The sequence below is a fragment of the Panthera uncia genome, chromosome E1 (genome assembly GCF_023721935.1).
Source record: "Panthera uncia isolate 11264 chromosome E1, Puncia_PCG_1.0, whole genome shotgun sequence".
NCBI lineage: Eukaryota > Metazoa > Chordata > Mammalia > Carnivora > Felidae > Panthera > Panthera uncia.
In genome coordinates this window covers 48,524,914-48,549,502 of record NC_064814.1, presented here as the reverse complement: position 1 = coordinate 48,549,502, position 24,589 = coordinate 48,524,914, and the positions used below count along the sequence as shown (strand labels likewise).

Here is a 24,589-nt window from a genome sequence, read left to right as displayed (position 1 = left end):
GAAAGAGAGGGAGAGAGAGAGAGAATCCCAAGCAGGCTCCTATGGTCAGCGCAGGGTCCGATGCAGGGCTCAAACTCACAAACCATGAGATCACGACCTGAGTCAAAGTCAGACGCCCAACCAACTGAGCTACCCAGGTGCCCCCGTAGGCCCTATTTTTCATTATCATCATTTCACAAATAGGGAAATGGAGACACGGAAGTTAGGTAGTGCTCCCCAGATCCCACTTCAAGATGGGACCTAATGGCGGCGATCTGGATCCAGAGTCACCACGCTGAACAACATGCGGAACAACGTGCCCCCACCTCCCAAATCAAGAGTTACAGTAAAAAAAAAAAAAAAAAAAAAAAAGAGTTACAGTAAGAGTACAGTAAAGACAGAAAACCGATTACAAGTAAAGAAGTAAGGGGGGAAAAAAAGCAAGGTAAAACCATGAAATAATAGAAAACACAGAGTAATTCCTAGTAAGCAGGTCCTAATACGTTTTAATGACAATAAATGCAAACGGGTAAAGGCACTGATTAGAAACTGTAGATTCTTAGAAGGAATAATGCCATATGCTATTTAGAAAAGACACACCTAAAACAGAGTGACTCCTTGGGAGCATAGATAACGCCCGCGAAGTGTGTGGGACGAATCGTACTGTCATATATTACTGATGCAAGTTGCCGGGGTGCTGGTTCACGGCAATCAGTTTCAGGGGGCCAGACAGACCAAAGGCCCTGGACCTTATGAAACCAGACCCACACAGGCCCCACGGACAGCAAGCAGTTGCAATAGAAGCTTTGGGCTGGACTATGGGGACCACACACGCAGAACAAGGTCTTGAAAGCTAAGTAAACAACAGGCTGGATTGTGAAGAGAAAACAATTAGGGCAAGTATTTACGGGACAGGCGGGACACCGGGCTGAGAAAAGGGCATCTGAATGGGCACAAACAGTACTTTGGAAATACCTGATGTAACCCTGAGAGTCGGACGCTTAACCTACTGAGCCACCCAGGCGCCCCTAAATTGTTAACTCTTGAGTTTGGGGGTCTTAGTTACGTAAGTACTGAGAGAATATTTAGAAAAATGTTGGTCAATATTTAAAGAACGCTAAACAGTTAATAATTTCACAGCAGATAAATCAATCCACACCCAAATCCTACCCACCTCCTAACATTAAAGGATCTACCAACCTGGTATAATGACCTAGATTTGCAGAGGGTCCCAAATAGGCATTTGTGTCTATAAAAAAGTGTTTGGATGTGGCCCTTTTTCCTCCACTGTTAAAACTAAGGGGTGAAGGGAGATAAAAACAAAGACAAAAATTGAGCAAAGAGCTAAGAATTACTTTACATGGTATGTATAAGATCACCTTCCTTATTAGCCACCTCTGCAGAGGCCATTAGCCTGCCTCATAACCGATGGTTTAGGTACAACGTAAAATATTTATGATGGTCCAGAAAAGGGGACTCCACGGAGGCTGAGAGCACATTAGTGACTGCCTGAGGCTCAGGATGAAGACAGGGCAAGGCAGGGAGGGACTGCAGTGACAAGAAGAAACGTCCTCAAACTGGATTTTACAGCGTCTGTATCATATGCCTCAACGAAGCTGTTACAAGATACGTGAGTTTTCCTCATTTTGACTTTATTTTTAAAAAAAAAAATTTTTTTTTAACGTTTATTTATTTTTGAGACAGAGAGAGAGACAGAGCATGAACGGGGGAGGGGCAGAGAGAGAGGGACACAGAATCGGAAGCAGGCTCCAGGCTCTGAGCCATCAGCCCAGAGCCCGACGCGGGGCTCGAACTCACGGACTGCGAGATCGTGACCTGAGCTGAAGTCGGACGCTTAACCGACTGAGCCACCCAGGCGCCCCTCCTCATTTTGACTTTAAAACAAAAAGAATCAGAAATGATTAAGAACTGTGATCTGACGAGAGAAAACGATTGAACGTTGTCTACGTGTAGATGTGGACGCTGGGCAGAATGAGGCTAACACGTTTTCTAAGATTCCATTCCATTTCATTTTTGAGAGAGGGCAAGAGAGCAAAGGAGAGGGACAAAGGACCAGAGAGAACCTTAAACAGGCTCCACGCCCAGTGCAGAGCCTGATGTGGTGCTCAATCCCATAACCCTGGGATCACAACCTGAGCCAAAATCAAGAGTCAGACACTCGACTGACTGAGCGACACAGGTGCCCCCGTTTCTGCTTTTAAAAGTGAAGAGAGGGGCACCTGCGTGGCTCAGTCAGCTGAGCGTCTGACTTCGGCTCAGGTCATGATCTCACAGTCCGTAAGTTCGAGCCCCGCACCAGGCTGTGTGCTGACAGTTCAAAGCCTGGAGCCTGCTTCGGACTGTGTCTCCCCCTCTCTCTCTCTCTCTCTTCCCCTCCCCCACTTGCACTCTGCCCCTCTCTCTCAAAAATAAACACTAAAAAAAAAAAAAATTTTTTTAATTGAAAAGAAACAAATGAAAGGGGGCTGATTACAAGGAAGACTTAAAGTAGAAGGACCTAAACTCGCTTCTCTTTTATCACTAATAACAGATTCGTTTTGTTTTAAAAAGCGCACATGGAGTTTTTCTGACTGTAAGCAAACTCTGATTTCGATCTGCAGCATTTGACTGAAAATTAGCATGCCACAGTTTCAATTCACTTAATTAAGAAGCGTTTATATCGATCAGTAAAATGATCGACTTTTTGGGGAACTTTGTCAAGCAGGAGCATGCACAAAATCTCGCAAGATAAATGAGCATCCAGGGTGAATGCAGGAGAAGAGCCAGAGCTGTTGGCGTTTCCTGAGCACTTCATGGTTCCCAACTGCAGCAGGGACCGCTATTTGCCTAGCAAAACTGACATCCTTATCCTTCACAGTCTTTCACAGAAATAAACTTACAAGAAGTTTAGGGGCCATGTATCCATTTCTTGCAGCTTAATATGACCATGGGGCTATGTACTGGCCAACAGGGCAAATCAGAATTGGTGTGGGTACCTGTCAGGAACTTTTAACACACTTAACGGGGGTGTGTGAATGTCCTGTTTTCCTCCCTCCTCCTTCCTACTAACTGGAACATAGTAGCCTCTTGGTCCATGAAGTGACCTTGGGAGTGGAAACTATATACCGTGGAGAAGTAAGATAAGAAGAGCCTGGAACCAGGACTTCTATTAACCTATATAGTACCCCTTATGGGTAGATATAACACCATGGCATAGAGCTTAGCCAGCAGATCCACCTTTGTGCTAAGAAAAGAATGCTGGGGGGCGCCTGGGTGGCTCAGTCGGTTGAGCGTCCGACTTCGGCTCAGGTCATGATCTCACGGTCTGTGGGTTCGAGCCCCGTGTAGGGCTCTGTGCTGACAGCTCAGAGCCTGGAGCCTGCTTCCGATCTTGTGTCTCCCTCTCTCTCTGCCCCTCCCCCACTCTCACTTTGTCTCACTCTGTCTCTCAGAAATAAATAAATGTAAAAAAAAAAATTCTTTTTTTAAAAAAAAGAAAAGAAAAGAATGCCGGGGGTGCCTGGGTGGCTCAGTCAGTTAAGCATCTGACTTTGGCTCCGGTCATGATCTCACGGTGTGTGAGTTTCGAGCCCCATGTCGGGCTCTGTGCTGATAGCTCGGGGCCCGGAGCCTGCTTCGGATTCTGGGTCTCCCTCTCTCTCTGCGCCTCACCCACTTGCGATCCGTCTCTCTCTGTCTCAAAAATAAATAAACATTCAAAAATATGTATTCAGTCATTTGTGACTTAGTGCTATAGCCACAGGGCCAAAATCACAAGCTACAGAATCCAATCAGAAGCCATTTAAATTTGTGTTCCAGTTACCAGGAAGGACGTCAAAGGGCTACGGAATCTAATCAGGTGATAAAGGTGGAGGAGGATCTGATAACAGAACTACGTAACGAGGCGAAGCATGTAATCTAATCGAATGGCGTGACAGGAAGTGTTCTTGCAGGCAGAGGGGCGAAGAAATGTAAAGAAAAAAGGAAATACAAGAGCGGAGCAAGCCAAGAAACCCGAGATACTCAACACCCGCTGCCATCAGGGAAATGAAAGTCAAAATCCCAAGCCACCTCTTCCTACCTAATAGGATAGCTAGAATTAAAAAATAATAATAAAATAAAAAGGAAAACAGAATAAGTGCTGGTGAGGATGTGGTGGGAATGTAAAATCACGTTTTACAGTTTGGGAAACAGTCGGGCAATTCTGCAGATGGTTAATCACAGAATTACCATATGACCTAGTAATCCCACTCCTACTTATTTACCGAAAGGAACTGAAAGATATATCCACACAAAAACGTGTACATGAGTGTGGACGGTAACATTATAGAAAATAGCCAAAAGGTAGAACCCAAATACCCATTAAGTGTTCAATGGATAAGTAAAACATGGTATCTCCATGATACCATGTATGACCGAATATGATTCACCTGGGAAAAGAAATGGAAACACTGATACAAGCTACAACATGGATGAGCCTTGAAAATATCGGGCTAAGTGAAATAAACCAGTCACAGAGAACCACATATTATGCGGTTTAAGTTCTGTGAAATGTTCAGAACAGGCAAATCCACTGACAGGAAGTAGATTAAAGGCTGCCAGAAAAATAACGATATACACATCTAAGAACTCGACAAACTGCGAATAAGATCAACTCAATGAGATCCACAGCAAGACACATTATAATCATATTGTCAAAGACAAAGAATTTTTTAAGGCAGCAGGAGAGAAGTGACTCATCACGTACAAGGAATCCTCAAGACGATTAACCTACAGTTTCTCATCAGAAACCATGGAGGCCATAAGGCAGTGGAATGACATTTAAATTGCTGAAAGAGGGGCGCCTTGGTGGCTCAGTTTGCTTAAGCATCTGACTCATCGTTTTGGCTCAGATCATGATCCCAGGGTTGTGGGATCGAGCCCTGCATTGGAGCCTGCTTAAGTTTCTCTCTTTCCCGCTCTCTCTGCCCCTCCCCTACTCACATGAGAGTGTGCATGTGCTCTCTATCAATCAATCAATCGCCAAAAGAAAATAACTGTCAACCAAGACTTCTGTATCTGATGAAAATGTCCTTAAAAAATGAAGTAGAAATTAAAATATACCCAGTTAAACAAAAGCTCAGGAGTTTTGCTACTACCAGACCTACCCTAAAAAACATGTTAAAGGGAGTCCTTCCGGTTGACATGAAAGGAAGCCAGAGAGTAACTCAAAAGTTGTGTGAACAAATAAAGGTCTCCAGTAAAGGTAACTATGTGCACAAATATTAAGACCAGTATGATTACTGTATGTTTGCTTTGTAACTCCATGATTTATCGCCTCGCCTCCATAATTCAAAGGACAAATGCACAGAAAAGAATTACGAACCTCTGTTACTGAGCACATGTGAATAAAGAGGTCGTCAGTGAAACAACAACAGAAAGGGGTGGTGGAGAGAGCTGGATAGGAGTAGCATTTTGGGATGCTACTGAAGTTAAGGTGGTATCCATTCAAACAGGGTTGTTATAAATTTAAGATATTAAATATAATCCCCATGGTAACAACGAAGGAAAAAATCTAAATTATCTACACAAAGGAAATGAGAATGGAATCAAAACAGTTCCCTAACAAAAAAACAAACAAAAAAAAAAATCAACTAAACCCCCAAGAAGGCAGTACAGAAGGAAATGAAACACAAAAAACGTCTAAGACAAACAGAAAGCAAATAATAAAATGGCAAAGAAAATCTGCCCTTATCAGCAATTATTTTAAATGTAAACAGATTAAATTCTGCAATAAAAAGGCAGATACTGACCAAATGGACTAAAAAACACGATCTAACTATATGCTGTCTATAGGAGCCTCACTTTGGTGACAGAAAAGTGACTCAGAAAGCAACAAATAGGCTGAAAGAAAGATGATTAAAAAATATATTCTATATCAGTAGTAACCCAAAGAGAACTGGGGTAGGAACCCAAAGAGAGCTGGGGTGACTAGAATAAGATTAGACAAAATAACTTTAAGTCAAAATCTATTATAAAAGACAAAAGGACATTATATACGTGTGTGTGTTTAATATTTATTTTTGAGACACAGAGAGAGAGAGAGGGAGAAAGCATGAGTGGGGGAGAGGCAGAGAGGGAGGGAGCAGGATCTGAAGCAGGGTCTGCAGAGCCCTATGCCGGGCTCAAACTCACGAACCGCGAGATCATGACCCGAGCCGAACTTGGGACGCTTAACCGACTGAGCCAGCCAGGTGCCCCTGAAGGACATTATACGTTGATGAGACAGTCAGTTTATCACGAAGACACAACAATGATAAACGGGCAGGGACCAAACAACACAGCCCCATAAAATACGAAGCAAACATTTACACAACTAGAGAATTAGACAGTTCCACAAAATAGTTGGAGACTCCAGTACTATTTTCAGTAATGAATGGAACATGTAGACAGAGATCACTAAAGAAAGAGAGGACTTAAAACAACACTACACACCAGACTTGTACACAGCTCTCCACCCAACATCAGCAATACTCTTCTCAAGTGCACACGGGACATTCTCCAGGTCAGCCCATGTGTTAGGTCACAAAACAAGTTTAGAGTCATTTGGGAAGACTGATCTCATACGAAGTATCTTCTCCAACCACAACAGAATAAGGATAAAACCAGTAATAGAAGGAAATCCAAAAAATTCATATACATGTAAAAATTAAACACTTTTTTAAAAAATGTTTTATTTATTTTTGAGAGAGAGAGAGAGAGAGAAGAATGCAAGCAGGGGAGGGGCAGAGAGAGGGGGAGACACAGAATCTGAAGCAGGCTGCAGGCTCCAGGCTCCGAGCTGTCAGCACAGAGCCCGACGTGGGGCTCGAACCCACGAACCGTGAGATCATGACCTGAGCTGAAGTTGGATGCTCAACCGACTGAGCCACCCAGGTGCCCCAAATTAAACACACTCTTAAACAAAACACAAGGGACAATTTGAAAAACAACTCTGAAGGGGCACCTGCGTGGCTTAGTTTGTTAAGTGTCACATTCTTGGTTTCGGCTCAGATCATGATGTCACACACAGTTCATGAGTTTGAGTCCCACATCAGGCGTCAGGCTCTCCAGTGACAGTGCGGAGCCGCCTTTGAATTCTCTCTCTCTCCTGCTCTCTCTGCCCTTCCTCCTGCTCTCACCCTAAATAAATAAACTTTATTAAAAAGTGTAGCAAAAGTTCAACGAAAAAAAAAACACCACACTGAAACAAAAGAAAACAAATACACAACCCACCACACTAGATGAAGTGAAGGAGTACTCAAAGGGACATTTATAACTGTAAATGCCTACATTGCAAAAGAAAAAAGCTCTCAAATGGATAAAATTAATTTTACACATTGAGGAGATGGAAAAAGAGCAAATTAAACCCAAAGCCAGAACAACATAAATAATGAAGATTAAAGCAGAAATAAATGAAGTAGAGAATGGAAAAATAACGAGAGAACCAGAAAACCAAAAACCGATTCTTTGAAAAAATAAAACAGAAACAAACAAACGAAAAGAGATCAACGAAATTGAAAAAACTTTAGCTAAACTGACCAAGAGAAAAAGAAGGCTCAAATACCTAAAATCAAAAATAACAGTGGGGATGTTACTACCAACCTCACTTTAATAAAAAATATAAGAGAGTTCTAGGAACTGTATGGCAACAAATCAAATAACTAGACGAAATGACAAATTCCTAGAAACACACAAATTACCTCAAGTGACCGAACACAAAGAGAAAATCTCAACAAACCTTTAATAAGAGACTGAACAGGCAATCAGAATTTCCCAACAAAGTCCAAGACCTTACGGCTTCACCAGTGAATTAAAGCAAATATTTGAAGAACTGACACCAATTCTCCTCAAACTTCCAAAACACAGAAGAGAAATAATGGTACCAAACCCACAGCCTCGTTCTGAGGCCAGCATCACCTTGACACCAAAGCCAGATTAAGACAACACAAGAAAAGAAAATCACAGAACAATATCCCTTATGAATATAGATGTAAAAATCCTCGACAAAATACTGGCAAACCACACCCAGCAACACATTTAAACGATCGCACACAGTGACCAAATGGGATTTATCCCAAGAACACACGAGATGATTAACATCAGTCAATGCAGTACACCACATTAATAAAATGGAAGAAAAAACAAAGAGTGATCATCTCAGTTAATGCAGGAAAAAAAAAAAAAAAAGTCCAATACCCTTTTATGAACAAAAACACTCGACAAACTAGGAATAGGGGAAACTTTCTCAACCTGACGAAGGGCTTCTATGAAAAACTCACATATGTCGTATCAATGGCTAAAGTCTGAAAACTTTACCCCTAAAATCAGAAACAAGACAAAGATGTTCACTTTTGCTACTTCTATTCAACACTGCACTAGAGGTTGTAGTCAGAGCGATTAATCAAGAAAAGAAATGAAAAGGCATCAAAACCGGGAGGGAAGAAGTAAAATTATCTCTATTCGCACATGGTATGATCTTATATACAGAATCACCCAAAGAGTCAACCAGAAAGCCTTCAGAGCTAATGAATGACTTCAGCAAAGTTTCAAGGTACCAGATCAACAGAAAGTAGATTGGAAGTTACTGGGGGTCTAGAGGGAGAAAAAATGGGCAGTGACTGCTTAACTGGTACAGAATTTCTGTTTGGGGTGATAAAAATGTTTTAGAACTAGATTGTGGTGATGGTTACCAAACACTGTGAATGTATTTAAGGGCACTTAAAATGGCTAAAATAGCAAGTTTTATGTTACATACATTTTACCACAATTTAAAAAATTAGAAAACAAAACAAATCTATTTTACTAAACTTACAAACGCATGTTACACTATTTAAGGGAATTTGGCGAAACTTTAAGTGGTACTATTATTTAAGAACTCAATCTGTTCACCTGAGTCGATATCAATCAAACTGTGTTTTAACACAGCAGGATGATTTGCAAAGAAAAATTTAGATTTTGTATCTGCAATTTTAATTCCTTAAATATCAATTCTTAAACCCAACAGCTGCCAACCGTCTTCTATGACCAAAAGCTGCCTTTATGGACATTAAAAAAAAAAAAAACTCATAGTGACTTACAATTTTTATATTTTCAGTTATATAAATATTTTCCATAATTTTTCTAACTTTCCAAAAGATTTAAAAAAAAAAACTCTCGGGGGGGGGGGGGGGAATATCCAAACACCCGAATTACATCCTTCTGAATAACAAATATCATAATGTAAATCAAAGTTCTCATACCTCCCCAGGTATCGACGTGGATTTTTTTCCACCACATGTACAGGAGAAGGAGAGCAGACAGGAGGAACTGGGAAGTGGTGTTTGCCCAGGCAGATCCTCTGAAGGAGAGAAAGTGATCATTACCTGGGAGTATATTCTGTCCAAATATAAATAAACAGACTACCCCTGACAAGCTTTTGCTCTGTTTTAAGAATTACAGTTATTAGAAAAGCCTAGAACTTGTGGACTATCTTTTAAGGATTTAAATACACTGTCCACTTACAACTGACTTGTTTTCTTTCCACCAACAATTTTGTGGAAGAGCCAAATGTTACTGTTCATCACCAGAAAAATAAAAGGACATACACACTTGTCACCGTCCTTTGTCCTAACAGCCCGAAATAACCTAGCAGATAAATTCTTAAATGTAGTCAGCTACGTACAATATCAAAAACAACTACTGTGCTCAAAATACTGGTCTAAGGTTCACAGTTATTTCCCAGGATTATAATATATTTGTTTTCAATTACAAGACAACCTTAGAGCATCTTAGATGACATTTTATCACCACAAATTAAATGATGCCCCGTCCTGGCACAGGGAGCCCAAACCCCTGCTTGCTTCCTATTTTTTCATTTTAATCTTCCGACCAATCCTCACACTGTATCACTTATTAACCCATTCCTATGTGTTCTTCTCCTCTTTTCCAACTATCCAAACTGTCTTCCGTACACCTGTTCAAGAAACTTCTAGGAGATGGTCTGTGAGGTGCACCTGCAGAGGAAAGCCGGACAAACTGGGTGCCAATCAGGTGTTTATGTGGGTTGATGTCACCAGCTCTCAGACCTGCCTGCCGACTCGTGCTCCCGCCCCCCATGATCAAAGCCTCTGGCTTTTCTGGCAGAAGATGTTACAAACCTTTTTTCATTGATTATTCTTACAGTCCACCTCTCTACTACCCATCACCTAATGACTTATATACAAACGTACAAATGTACAAATATGTGTGTGTGTGTGTGTGTGTGTGTATACACACATGTATTACTGCAACTAACAGAACTAAATTTCCATCACTACCTGGTACCCACATTAATATGTGTGCACACGAAGTCTCATGAAAAGACCTCCATACGCTATTTTCTATTCTATCTCACTTTACTACATTTCATTCATAATATATCTCGAGTGCTCGTGTGACCACGTCAGCCCACGTGAAGGGGGCTGGACCTGGGCCAGCGCACCGGACAGTTCAAGTCAGGGATGGATCGACAGCATGGTGCCTACTGGCGGGAGGTCCAAACTGATGCTGCCTTCCTCATGGGACCCTCCAACTCTCCAGCTTCACAGAGACGGAACTGGCTTGATTTCTTACAACTGAGAGCCAGTGGGAGATCCCGACAGTCCTCTGCCCCCTCCTGCCTTTGCTCAGGTCTGGCACCTCAGTCTTCACGGGCTGCAGCGACGCCCTCTCACACTAACTCCACCGGACAGGCAGGTGTCAGCTCACAACGTCACCTCTTCCACAACATTCTCCCCCAGCTAACGCCCGCACTCCTCCCCACAGCCTGGGCTGACTGCCCCCCCAGGTGCTCCAGGACACCAGCCCCCACCCCATGGGGATTCCCTCCCAGGCCGCTTCACCCCCCCACATCCCAGCCCCCAGGGCCGCGGCCAGCAGACACTCGGCACTTGGGGAACGAACGGGTCACAACTTACACCACTCCGAGGTCCAGGGCGTAGAGCAGGAGGGCGTTCATGCCCACATTGATCACGTTTGCTGCAACCCCAGTGATCACTTGAGGCATGATGATGCCCTAAAATCCCCAAACAGGAAAACAGCATTTTCAAAAGCTGATCGGTTATGTGGTGTGACGTAATGGGAAGCATATATACTGGTCTCTGCCCCCACCCCGCCCCCGCTTCCCGGCACGGAGCTCCTAAGTCCCCTAGAACTTCTCAGTGGCAGGGGCACGAGGCGGATCCTGTGTTCTAATATTTGGTCTTCAACCCGGGTTCTTGACCCAGAGTTCCTAAATCCTTTGGAATTTCTTGGGTGACAAGGGCGCCTTTTGTCCTAATGACTCTGGGTGGGCTCCTGGATGGGAGCTGCTCACCAGAACAACCAAGCCATGGTTGTTAGGAGCTTGACATTTTCAGCCCTTCGCTCATTTTCGGGAGAGGGGAGGGGGGCTGGGAATAGAGGAAGTGATCAATCCCGCCTACATGAGGGAGCCTCCCCTGAAACCGCAGAATCACGGGGTTCAGACAGCCTCCAGGCTGTGTACACGAGGACGTGCCGTGAAAATTCCGGACCCTGTCCCACACACCTTGCCATCTGGGTGTTTGGCCTGCGTTCTTTGCCACACCCTTTTGTAATAAACCGGCAAATCGTAAGCAAACTCTTCGTGAGTCCTGGGAGTCGCTCTAAAAAATTAACGGAACCAGGCTGGCGGTCGTGGAAACCTCCAACCTGCAGCCGATCAGTCAGAAGCACAGGGGGCAACGTGGGCACCGGAAGGTGGGGGGAGGGGAGTCTCGAGGGACCGAGCCCTTTAACCCGTGGGAGGTCCCTGAAACTCTGGGCAGAGCGCGTTAGGGTCGAGTTAAAAGGCAGGACGTACAACTGCTTTAGCCGGGCCGCGTGGGGATGTTTCCACTCCTCTGGTGAGCGGAGAATGTGGTCTCGTGAGAACAGTTAAGACTCTTGCAGCAGGAAGAGTGAGTTTTCCTAAAGAGGTGGTCAGCCGAACACTCAGAGGTACACAGGCAAGGGTTCTGAATGACAGCACGGTCACAGAGGACGTCGACGGCCAGGGTCAGAGCCGCTGGCCACGTCTCCCCCACTGGTACAGCTGCGAGCCCGGCCAACTAGAAGTTTCTAAAAGCTTTTGAATGACCCGCTGGGCCATCGTTTCTATCACAGTAACACAGAGATAGAAGAGAAGGGATGACTGCATGGACAGCAAATCGGTGCATGGCACGAGGTGTCCCAGGAAGACCCCATGGGAGACACTCAGGCCGAGTTACCTAACTTCCGTCCAGGGCCAAGGTGAAGGTTCATGAGGTCACCTCACACGAAGCACCCAGCAGGGCCTGGTCCCCAGCAGGTATGCGGTGGACATTCACCCCCATTATTTACGGGGCCTCATTCCTCACTTCTCGTGTGTCTCTTGCCTACTCTATGTTAGTCCTCAGGTAAACATTTTCTTGAAGACTCTACATTTGGGGTGCCCGGGTGGTTCAGTCTGTTGAGCGTCTGACTCTCGGTTTTGGCTCAGGGCATGATCCCGGGGTCATGAGATTGAGCCCCATGTTGGGTTCTGGGCGCTGACAGCGTGGAGCCTACTTGGGATTCTCTCTCTCCCTCTCCCTCTGCCCCTCTCCTGCTCGCACTCTCTCTTTTTTTTTTTTTTTAATTTTTTTCAACGTTTTTTATTTATTTTGGGGACAGAGAGAGACAGAGCATGAACGGGGGAGGGGCAGAGAGAGAGGGAGACACAGAATCGGAAACAGGCTCCAGGCTCCGAGCCATCAGCCCAGAGCCTGATGCGGGGCTCGAACTCACGGACCGACGCACTCTCTCTTAAGACAGATAAACTTACACACACAAAAAAAAAGAGTCTACATTTTTTTTTAAAAAACAGTTGGCCACCATCAAAGTAGAGCGGCTTCTGTGGATAAAAGTTACATGAAGGCAAGCGGGCGGCTCACGTAAGAGGGACCCGGGGACACAGAGAGGCAGAGCTCCCCCTCAGCTCTGCCCTTAGCCTTCCCCTCCATGCCCCTTGTCCCTCTGGTTCCTGGGGGCGCCGTAAACCCCACAGAACTCTGCAGCCTCTTCCTCTAAAGCACAGGCACCAGAGCCGGGCCTGAGGTCAGACCCAAAGCCAGCAGGCAGCCCACAGAGGAGGGAAGGGGTGCAGTGTGGTGGGTGTTGTGGGAGGCAGGGGCTGCAGAGTAAAACAAGAGGTAGGCGCAGGAATCTGACAGGTTGAGATGGGCATCTCTCCTGAGCTGGACAAAATCCATTTACAAGACCTCAGGTCTCCCAAACAAGGAGCTCTGGGTAAAATTCCAGGGAAATAAAACTGTGAATGACTTTCACGGAGAACTCCCTAAGAATGTCTACTACACGTTTCTAGGCACCACGGAGTCAAAAGATCCAAAGGCTCTATACCTGACTTTGTAAATATCTTGTCTGCAGCTGGAACAGGAACGCTGCCTAGGAGGTAAAACAGAAAAACACCTCTTGTTAACATGAAGGCATAATTCCAACAGTTTCTGACAGTTCTGTTTCTCAAGAAGGTATTTCCTCCTGATGCGACCTCAAAATCAGAGACCCAGACCCACGCGGATCAAATGCTAGGATGCTGTTTGGAATTTTCCGGAGAGGACCCTCAGACCTCGAACTGGCCGAATCTGCGAACGGCTCACTACCTTGACATCTGAATGGCTCTGAGAGTGCCAGCTGGCAGTACTTTCCCCAATCCCAGAGGGGCCCCAGAAACACCCTAATTAATCTGCAGTCAAAAGCACCCACAGAATAAGGACAGAAAGCTCTTCCCCCTCATCGGTGTGGGTATTACGTTCAAGCTGTTGGATATCAAAGTGGTACAAGCTCTGAGAAGCAGTAAGGATGGGATGACAGGTCCAAGAACTACACACTGAACTTACACGGGAACAGGACTATGATAAAATAAACAGAAAGAGGGGAGGCACAGGCATGACACTATTCATGAGCTGCTTGGGGCGTCCCAGGACACAAAATATCCTCGACACTTACAGGAAGAGCAGGAATGAAAATCATCACATAAATCTGGGCTACCCTGAAATAAACAACAAACAGCCTTCAGTTAATATTCAAACAATTGCTGCCGTACTTCTTCAAATTGAATCCACGTGGTTCCTAAAAATTAAACATAATTTACACGGGAGAAATTTAATACCACTCTGAAAAGGCTTTTTCCACAAGCCAGATTAACACTATGTTAGGCTTGCTACACGTCTGCTTTTACAGGGAAGTCTGACTTTACGTCTTTCAGCTCATTCTTAGCAGAAAAGATGGGATGAACAGAGCAAAATGAACTAAAAGTCGGGCAAAGTTCAGAAAGGTTTTGGGTCAGGACTGTAGCTGTACCTCACACTGAAGCAAGACGAACAGTGTTCTAGAAAAGAGAGATGCCTCCTTGCATCCCGTGATCCCGTGTATCCTGAAGACAAATTCCAGAGTTTGCTGGAATTGTAGGTTAAAAAAAAACCCAACTCTAAGAACTCTAAGCAACTATATTGCTCCTTTGCTTCTGGGAGGGAAAAAATCCTCTGCGTATTTGCAAAACACCGGGAAAGTAGACTGGGGCCAAGGGTATTAACATTCTCATCCTGTATCTTCACTCTGGGCAGGACGTCAGGTTACTGTGTCACGCTGTGTCACTCTGTGTCACTCTGTGCCAGCTGGTCCCTGCCAGCCTTAATACCCTGTGATCCACAAGTCACAGCTTCCATTCTCCACGGGGGTTCAAGTCCAGGTAACTGACCAAAATGTCAATGAAGGTTAAGACGACCAGACGGTCACTTACACTGAACCTGGGGTTCTGACATTAGAGACGCTGCTGACCTGGAGACTTCGGGGTCTTGTTTTAAGAGCAGGAGGATACGCTCCGTATTGATGAAGACGGCCCAGCAAGGAAAGCAACACAGCATCAAGATGAGGATTCCTCTTTGGAGTATGATCCCCACGCGTTTTAGGTTCTTGCCTCCGAAGGACTGGAGAAAACAAACGCAGTGATAAAGAGGGCCACCGTGTACCGGGCCGAGGCCTGGACCGCCGGCATCGCAAACGGCTCCCCAAGGGAGAGCACCCTGCTGGCCACCCATGCAGCCGGATGGCTGTTGTTTCCCGCCCCCAACACCTGAGCCAAGGGCACCAAGGGCATTTTAAACATGCCCCGGGACGAGGAGTCTCCTGTCTCTGGGAACAGGGACAGTTAGACATGGAGGGCACTGACAGCAGAGAGCAGGGCTTCAAAGGTGCAAGAAGCAGGCGGCGGGTTAGAGCCTCCCGGATTCGCTCAGCAAGTATTTCTTGAACTCTTACTATGTGCCACACACATTTGCGACCCGGGAACTAACTCAGCAGTGAACAAAGCAGGCAGAAGTCCCTGCCATCATGGAGCTGACTTTCTAGAAGGAAAGGGAGACAGACGATAAACAGAAATAACTAAGATCTAGAGTGCATTCTCTAGAATGGCAGTAATGCTTGGAGAAAAAGACATCAGGGAAGGGGGACAGACCCTTGGGGGAGGAGCACGATGTTTACAGGGCGGATGGCAGGCCTCCCGGAGAAGGGGATTTCTGGCAAACACATGCGGGGGCTGAGAGAATGAGCCAGGCAGACGTCTGGGAGAGGCCCAGCAGGGCAGCCTGTGGGGCTGGAACCCCGGTGGGGACAGCAGAGGGCTCAGTGGCCTCCACAGTCAGACGGGGTCACAGGAGAGTTGCACGCAGAGAAACGACATCACCTGACGTTTAAGTGTGACGAGAGCACAAAAGGCAGAAATGAGGGGCAGCCAGGTGGCCAGAGCACAGAGCGGACAGCAGGCCACGGGAGGGCAGGGAAGGCCCGGTCCCCCCAGCGGCCTTGGCCGAGTCAAGGTTTCTCAGAGCTTTTCTCACTCTCCCTTTCCTTCAAGTACCCTGAATGACTGTCTCTTTCTCAAAAGCAAAAAGGAGTCTAACTTAAAGTGCCTTGAAAGAGTCAGTGGAAACAAATTAAAAACAATGGCCGTACAAAGGACATAGAATATTGTGCAAATATTAAAAGGGAATGTGTCCACCTACTTCATTCAATGTGTTCTCCAAAACACATGGTTTAATGGCAGGAAAAGGTAATAAGACCATGTAGATGTTAGAATGGTGTAAGTGTCCATATTTGGAAATATTTGGAGGATATTCACCAAACAGTTAATAAAGATAACTCAGAAGGGTTAACCTTTAGTGATTTTTCCTCCATCTTTTTCAAATACATTTCTAGATAACCTAAAGTTTCTAGACGGTGCTTGACCTTTACAATCTTTTTAAAAGGCCATTTAAAATCCAAGAAACAGGGGTGCCTGGGTGGCGCAGTCGGTTAAGCATCCGACTTCAGCCAGGTCACGATCTCGCGGTCCGGGAGTTCGAGCCCCGCGTCAGGCTCTGGGCAGATGGCTCAGAGCCTGGAGCCTGTTTCCGATTCTGTGTCTCCCTCTCTCTCTGCCCCTCCCCCGTTCATGCTCTGTCTCTCTCTGTCCCAAAAATAAATAAAAAACGTTGAAAAAAAAATTTAAAAAAATAAATAAATAAATAAATAAATAAAATCCAAGAAACAATGTGCTATTATAGAAATACGTTTACTAATACGGAAAGACGTCCACTGTATATGGGTGGGTGGGGGAAACAAAGATCTAGTCTTTTTCTTTTTTTAACTATATGGATAAAAATAACTGAAATGGTAACAAAAAAGGGACAAAATAACTATTTTAAAATAAAATTCCAGGGGCTCCTGGGTGGCTCAGTCACTTAAGCGTCTGACTTCAACTCAGGTCATGATCTCGCAGTTCGTGAGTTCGAGCCCCGCATCGGACTCTGTGCTGACAGCTCAGAGCCTGGAGCCCGCTTCGGATTCTGTGTCTCCCTCGCTCTCTGCCCCTCCCCCGCTCATGCTGTCTCTCTCCCTCTCTCTCTCTCTCTGTTGAAAATAAATAAGCATTAAAAATGTTTTTTTAATGATTAAAAAAATAGAAAAAATTTCACATTCTCTATCATGCCAATCCAGAGCTACATTTAGCCCTTAGAGCCACATTTAGCTGAGCCTATAAAAACTATCCCAGGATACCCTCATGCACCAACAGCTGAGGAGCTGAGTCCAACAGCTCAGGATATAACACATATGCTCAGGGCCACTCCTTCCTTGGGATATAACCCTGTCCCCACTCTCCCAGGCAGTGGGTGTGAAGGCAGGACTCATCTATGACACATCCACCTACCCATGTAGCCATCATTCATCTGTCCACCTCATCTATTCTACCATCCATCCCTCTAGCCACCTACCCATCCATCCATCTGTCCAACCATCCATCTACCATCCAACCCAACCATCTATCCATCCATCCATCCCTCCACCCACCCACCCGTCTATCCAGCATCCACCTATAAACCCATCCACCCACCACCCAACCGTCTATCCATCCGTCCGTCATCATCTACCCATCCCGGCTTGCTTCTCTGCTTTCCTCTCACTCATTCGACAGATTTCCAGAGTACCCACTACATAGCAAGCACGATGCTGAGCCCCACAGGGATTCAAAGACTGAATGGGATTATAGCCTTTCTCCCCAAGCAGCTCAGATTCTACCAGGGAAACCACTATGGTTGTAAACCAGGTGGGTGAGATGGAAGACAGAGCCAGGAGAGAAAGGCCGGGACCAGAATCTGACTCTCCTCTGACTGCGTTAGCACACCAACCCAGAGTTCCCAGTCCTGTGACAGGCAACGAGGACGGAGGGGTGTGAGCGGACTCCACTAACGTAAGGAGACAGAAGATAAAGAAGGACTCTGGCTTCAGTGGAGGGTCGTGTGTTCTTGAGAGAGACAACCCGAGAGGAGAAACAGTTCGGGGAGGAAAGCCGGATGGGCTTAGCTCTGGTTGAGCTGAGTGTGATGTCCGGGACATGACCGACATTCAAGTGTGGCCCTGAGGACAGAGATGTGGGCGGGAGACGGAGCTGAGCGTCTTCAACAGCAGGTGAGGGAGTACAGTGTTAGGGTGGGAGAGATCAGACCAGAGACAGAAAGGAAAGCACAGCCCCTGAGCACAATTATAAAGCCCACTTGGCTTACATCTACAGCCATCAGCAGCACAGTGTTTGACAAATAAAAGGCAACAAAAGCCAAAGAGGGGAGAGTCGCCTACCTGGCCTCCAACAGGAAAGGTAACTGACTAAATACATACATAAATAAAAAAAAAAAATCGATTGTGGGGGAGGGTGGTCCTCACCTGAGACATCAGCGTGTCACAAGCCGAGGCCAAGCCAGTTCCGACTGAAATCCCAATAACGTTCACCACCTGCAAGGAATGACAGGCAGCTGCAGCTGGAGGACCGGCCGGGCGGTCGCTGCCTAACAGCTCCCGCTAAGCCAAGGAGCTGTGACGGTTTACCTGCAAGGAGCAACCTGCAATCGTACACTTAAGACTTTGCATCTCACAGCAGATGAGCGTCCACGTCCATCCCTGGCGACTGTAAACAAAAACACAGCCTCTGACCAGAGGATCACAATCACTTCCACAATCACTGTCAACCGGGGTGGCTGACAACGTAGTTCTTCTTAACAACACGGCGTGTGTTACAATTTCCACATCAAAAAGTTAAGTTGTGGTTGATATCTAAAGGCAACGCCCCTGGTCTGCGATGTGCCTTTAAGAACGAGGACAGCAAACGTGTACTGAGCATATGCCACGTGCAGGCCCTGCCCCCAAACCCTCCCATACAGGGTTGTCGTGGGCACTGTGCCCGTTTTACGGGTCTCGGGAGCAAGTCACAGAAAGCTTAGGTCACTCAGATGGCGACCTGAAGCTGGGAAGTCTGGCCACAGGCTTGAACCCTGTGATGAGAAACAGGACTGGTTTTGTGTCGCCCTCGTGTCTGCACCTTACCCAGGGCCCCTGGCAATGAACCTGCAGGTTAAGGTCAGGGCCCAAGGAGCCATTTTGCAATTGCGGAGGCTGGGGAGAGCTGGAGACCCTCATTTTCATCCCGGGTCTCACGTTTAGCGGTGATGTCAATCCCAAGGTGGGTTCACTTCTTGGCTGACCAAGATCATAAACTCTAGCCACCAGGAGTCAGTGACAGGCCACACAGAGGGAGCAGCGGGAGGCAGGCGCCTTGTGTTCTCAATTCCAGCCCGGGACAGTGTCAGGGCCAAAGCTCCAAAACCCCTCAGCCTTCCAGGCAAAGAAAAGGAAGCCCAGCTGTCACTCTTCTTCTGTGGCCTCAAGTCTATCTCCAGGCCAAGTCCGCCGTCTGAGACTGCTTGGATGAAAGTCAACGGCGTTGTGCTTTCCCCACACAATGACCACCTGTATACGGAGACGGTTCGAGACTTGCTGACGTATCTCTCGTAGCAAGTTGTCCGGGACACCATCTTCCACCTCAGGGTGTCCACGCCACTCCTCTGACTCAGTATCAGGAAAGGCCGTCCTTCCCCCGAACAGATGGCTCAGGGACATCTTGGACACACTGTGAATTTCTGCAAACTACAAGAGCTCAGGATGCCGGTAATTCTACCAGCTAATTATTTATCCTTCTGTACTGAAAGTATTTTTACAAACCAACTAAAATTCTTCATGAAACAAAACAAGGTGGGGTATAAATAAATGTCTGTGGCCGGGGGAGCGGGGGTGTTTGTTTGTTAAGAGGGCAGGGGGCAGCTGGCTGGCTCAGTTGGTGGAGCACGCGACTCTTGGTCTCAGGGTCGCGTGTTCAAGCCCCATATTGGGAGTGAGAGATTCCTTCAAAAAAATAAAATAAAATAAAACCTAGGGGCGCCTAGGTGGCTCAGTCGGTTAAGCATCCAACTTCGGCTCAGGTCATGATCTCACAGTTCCGTGAGTTCGAGCCCCGAGTCAGGTTCTCTGCGGCCAATGTGGAGCCTGCTTCAGATCCTCTGTCCCCCCACGGCCCCCTCTGCCCTTCTCCCACTCACATGGGTGCACACGCTCTCTCTAAAAAATAAACGTTAAAAAAATAATAAAATAAACCTTAAAAAACGTTCTTTTACTTAAAAAACAAACACTTTTGTAAATTCTCTCATTCTGCATACAGAATTTTTCATAAAGTAAAACATTTTTAACTGTATCTGGCTTTCATAAATAGTTTTCTTGAAATTGGGCCTACTCTCCTCCTACCAATTAGTTACAATTTAACGGCTGGTTATAAAAGCACCGTCTTACCATGTACTACCCAAGGAAAGACAGACATAGACTCCCTTACCTAAAACCTTAGCTACAGAAATTCCTCTCTTTGCAACATACCAACCTTCCCGCGTACCCTTTTCAGGCCTATCTACGGAATTTTGGGCTTGTATTTGCTCTCTACCTATTTTTACTTCAAAAAGTAGGAACTCTTTTTTATGCTCTCATCGGTGCGTGAAGTGCGGGTAAAACAGAGAGAAAGAAGGAAAGAAATTACTACAAACCTTCCATAAAATCTTAATTTTGTTTTCTCCCCCCAAGATACAGTTAAGATAGTTTTATTTAATTCCTTTTTTTTTTTTTTTAATATTTATTGATTTTTTAGAGCGAGCAAGCACAGCAGGGGAGGGGCAAAGAGAGAGAGAGAGACACACACACAGAATCCAAAGCAGGCTCCAGGCTCTGAGCCGTCAGCACAGAGGCGGACCTGGGGCTCGAACTCCCGAACCGTGAGATCATGACCTGAGCCGAAGTGGGACGTTCAACCGACTGAGCCACCCAGGAGCCCCTAATTCTTTCTTTTTTTTTTCTAATGTTTATTTATTTTTGAGGGGACAGAGGATCTGAAGCAAGCTCTGCGCTGACAGCAGAGAGCCTGATGTGGGGCTCAAACTCATGACTCGGGAGATTATGACCTGAGCTGAAGTTGCACGCTCAACAGACTGAGCCACCCAGCCGCCCCTGGTTAAGACAGTTTTGGGGAGCCTGGGTGGCGCAGTCGGTTAAGCGTCCGACTTCAGCCAGGTCACGATCTCGCGGTTCGTGAGTTCGAGCCCCGCGTCAGGCTCTGGGCTGATGGCTTGGAGCCTGTTTCCGATTCTGTGTCTCCCTCTCTCTCTGCCCCTCCCCCGTTCATGCTCTGTCTCTCTCTGTCCCAAAAATAAAAAAATTTAAAAAAAAAAGACAGTTTTGCCGAAATGGTGAAAGGAGACATGGGGCCTGTACGTGTATCATCACAGAGCCTTCAACCCTCACCATGTTACAGCAGGGCCGCGTAGGAGACAAATTCAGGAGGCGCCTAGATGAGGACCCGCTCACAGCTCCCCTGAGCTCTGCATTTCCTGGAAATATCCACTCGGGGCAGATCTGTGCCAGGAACCAGGCGTGGCAAAAATTAATATGAGCTGGCCGGCCAAGGCGAGAGTATTCAGAGACAGAGACTGTGGCACAGCACGGAAAGGTGGGGCTGGGGGGGGGGGGTGGTCTGGGAAAGTGTTCTGCAAATGCATGCCCCTAAGCTGCATCTAGAAGGATCCTCCCGAGCCTCACATGCAAGTCACAGAATGCAGGATCGAGAACGATCGATGGGGGCAGTCAGGGCGGCAGAGTGAGAGAAGAGGGAGGGACCACAGCAAGGGAAGACCCATGAGGTCAAAGGGCAGGTGGGGACTTGAGAGGGCTCCAGGGATAAAAGGTTGCCAGCAGGAAAGTAAAGTTTAACACTGTTACAGTGAAAAACAACAACAACAACAACAACAACAACAAAACTGCTACTGTGGGCCCATGCTGAGAGATGACAATGTGCAGAGTATGAGTCCTGAAGTGGATTTAGGGGGTTCCTGAAAGCCAGAGGGATGGACGGAGGTGGGGTCCCCACACCCAAGAAGCTGAGCACTCAGGCCCTGGGGTGTTTGACGAACACAGAAGAAGCCATGCACCGGCCATCAGATACCATGGACATGAACCGTACAGGATGGTAAACCCGAAGGGACAGTCCGGAAATGGGCACTGCAAAAAGACAGGCTATTCAATCCAGGGGTGTCGGGAGCACTGGACAGCCACAGGCCAAAGCGTGACACTGGACCCCTATCTTACACCATACACACAAAAAAAATAACTCAAAATGGATTCGAGACCTGAACGCAAGACCTGAAGCCATAAAACCCCTAGAAGAAAACACAGGCAGTGAGCTCTCTTAGTCTTGGCGAGGACTCTGGTTTTGACACCAACAACAAAGGCGACAAAACCAAAAATAAATGAGTGGGACCACACCAAACTCAAAAGCGCCCGCACCCTGAAGGAACCCACCGACAAAGTGGAAAGCCAACCTACAGAATGGGAGAAGGTATTTGCAAATCGTACACCTGATAAGGGGTTCACCTCCACAATATGTAAAGAACGCATACAACTCACTAGCAAAAGAACCCCAAACAATCTAATTAAAAACTGGGCCGAGGATCTGAATAGGCATTTTTCCAAAGAAGACACACAAAGGGCCAAAGGATACCGGAAAAGGTGCTTGACATCACGAATCGTCAGGGAAATGCAAATTAAAACCACCATGAACTAACCCCTGCGAGAGTATGTGACAGGAAATAACAAGTGTTGGAGGAGACGTGGAGAAAAGGGAGCCCCTGTGCACTCTTGGAGGGAATGCAAACTGGTCCAGCCCCTCGGGGAAAACGGTATGAAGTCTCAAAAAATTAAAAACAGAACTACCATATGATCCAACAATCGCACTTCTGTGTATTTAACCAAAGAAAACGAAACATGTAAATAAAATGCGGCTTATGCACTGAATCTTAGCTGGTCCTAAAGGAGAAGAACATCTTGCCATTGGTAACAATGCGGATGGACACTGAGGGCATTATACTAAGTCAAAGAAGTCAAACAGAGACAAATGCCCGTATAATCTCACTTACACGTGGAATCCAAACAAAGAAAAACTGAACTCATAGCAGATTGGTGATTGCCAAGGACTGGGGGGGGGGGGGGGGGGGGGTGGAATGCCCGAGGGGCTTGGTGGTAAAGGCCATCTAAAGATACAAAGTCCCGGTTACGAAGTACATAACGTGTGAAAATGCAATGTACCGCATGGTGAATGTAGTTAATAATACCGTATTTCACACTTGAAACTTGCTAAGAGAGTAAATCTTAGAAGATTTCATCACATAGAAAAAAAAAAATCTGTGTGTAGTGATAAGATTTTAACCAGATTTAATGTGATCCCTTCACAATATACCCAAATACTGAATCATTACATTAGACACCTGAAACCGATTAAATGTTGTGTGTCAATTATACCTCAGTAAAAAAAAAATAATAATAATAATAAATTTTTTAAGGGGGCGCCTGGGTGGCTCAGGCAGTTGAGCATCTGCCTTTGGCTCGGGTCATGACCATCTCACGGTTGGTGAGTTCAAGTCCCACACAGGCTCGCTGCTGTCAGCACGGAGCCCGCTTCGGATCCTCTGTCCCCCTCTCTCTCTCAAACATTTAAGATACATACATAAACACGTAAGTAAATAAAAATTAAAAAAAAATTTAAAGAGCACTGCAAAATAAAGGTTTGGAAGCAGCGACAGGAAAAGGGAGATCCCAACTGCGGCCCCATGGATAAACAGAAAGTGTCCCTTCAGGTTTCCAATAATAACCCACTGTTAATGTCGTTCACAGCAGACAGAATGATGAGGAGTACAACATATGCCAGGGCCACCGTGCCCTATGTGGGGGAGGAATCAAGTTCATCCTTTCTGGAGGGAACACAGTTAACAGCCTGTACGTAAAGCTTCTCTGCTTTCTTCACTCTTTCTAGAGACCCAATCTAAAATCTCAAAGGAAGTAGAAATATCCCTTAGCCTGAATTAGTTCACTCAGTAACAGACCTGTAAATAAAATATCTGATTCCACATACTAAGGTCACTTCACCCACAAAGCTGAAAAGAGAAACTCCAGCGGTCCCGCCACGATCCTAGAGCAGATACCGACCTCTGGTGGGGACGGAGGGGGAATTTTCTAAGGCTGGGAGAGACCACCTGCCAGCACCACCGGAACTATTTTCCACCTTCTCTGAAAGCCTGGATGGAGGGAGGCAACTTTCCGCTACATCACTAACAAACACTCAGGGACGAAAGCCTTCAAAGGAGGTGTAATTTCAATCCGTGGCCCAAGGGAGACACTTTAGTACAAGCGGGAAATACTGCGCCCATAATGAATTGTGCAATTCAAACCGATGGCAGACAATCTACATGATCTCTAAGTTCTCCAGTTTAATTTTACAACAGGAAAAAAAAAAAAATGCCGTTCTGTTCCTGTGACCGTATTATTGCTACAAATTCCTAGCAATCCCTGGCCGCCCTGGAATTGTATCATTGCTACAAATTCCTCGCAAGCCCGACCACCACGGGATGGTTGAAACAACGCTTCCCCGAGCAGTTTACGCGATCTCCTTTCAAATCTAGAGATAAGGCAAAAGGTACCCACGGGCCAAGCTCCGATAGTGTTAAGGGAAGAGATCAGACATAATACAATGCAAATTCCGAGGCTTTACCGCGGGGCCGACCCCAATGGAAGTATTTAAAAAACAAAAGAGAAGAGAAGAGAAGAGAAGAGAAGAGAAGAGAAGAGAAGAGAAGAGAAGAGAAGA

The 24,589-nt window shown here is 46.1% G+C and overlaps 1 protein-coding gene across 1 annotated transcript in view; it reads right to left on the bottom strand.

Moving 5' to 3' along the window:
• The window catches only part of LOC125926157 (multidrug and toxin extrusion protein 2-like), a 52,598-nt gene extending 33,593 nt beyond the window's left edge, over positions 1-19,005 (bottom strand). Inside the window, exons 1-7 of the mRNA XM_049635350.1 lie at positions 18,907-19,005; positions 18,250-18,384; positions 14,833-14,981; positions 14,002-14,044; positions 13,396-13,440; positions 10,935-11,032; positions 9,240-9,337 (exon numbers count right to left, since the gene is read on the bottom strand). Coding sequence (XP_049491307.1) covers positions 9,240-9,337; positions 10,935-11,032; positions 13,396-13,440; positions 14,002-14,044; positions 14,833-14,981; positions 18,250-18,384; positions 18,907-19,005 — 667 coding nt within the window. The remainder of the gene's footprint in view (positions 1-9,239; positions 9,338-10,934; positions 11,033-13,395; positions 13,441-14,001; positions 14,045-14,832; positions 14,982-18,249; positions 18,385-18,906) is intronic.
• Positions 19,006-24,589: the final 5,584 nt, after the last annotated feature.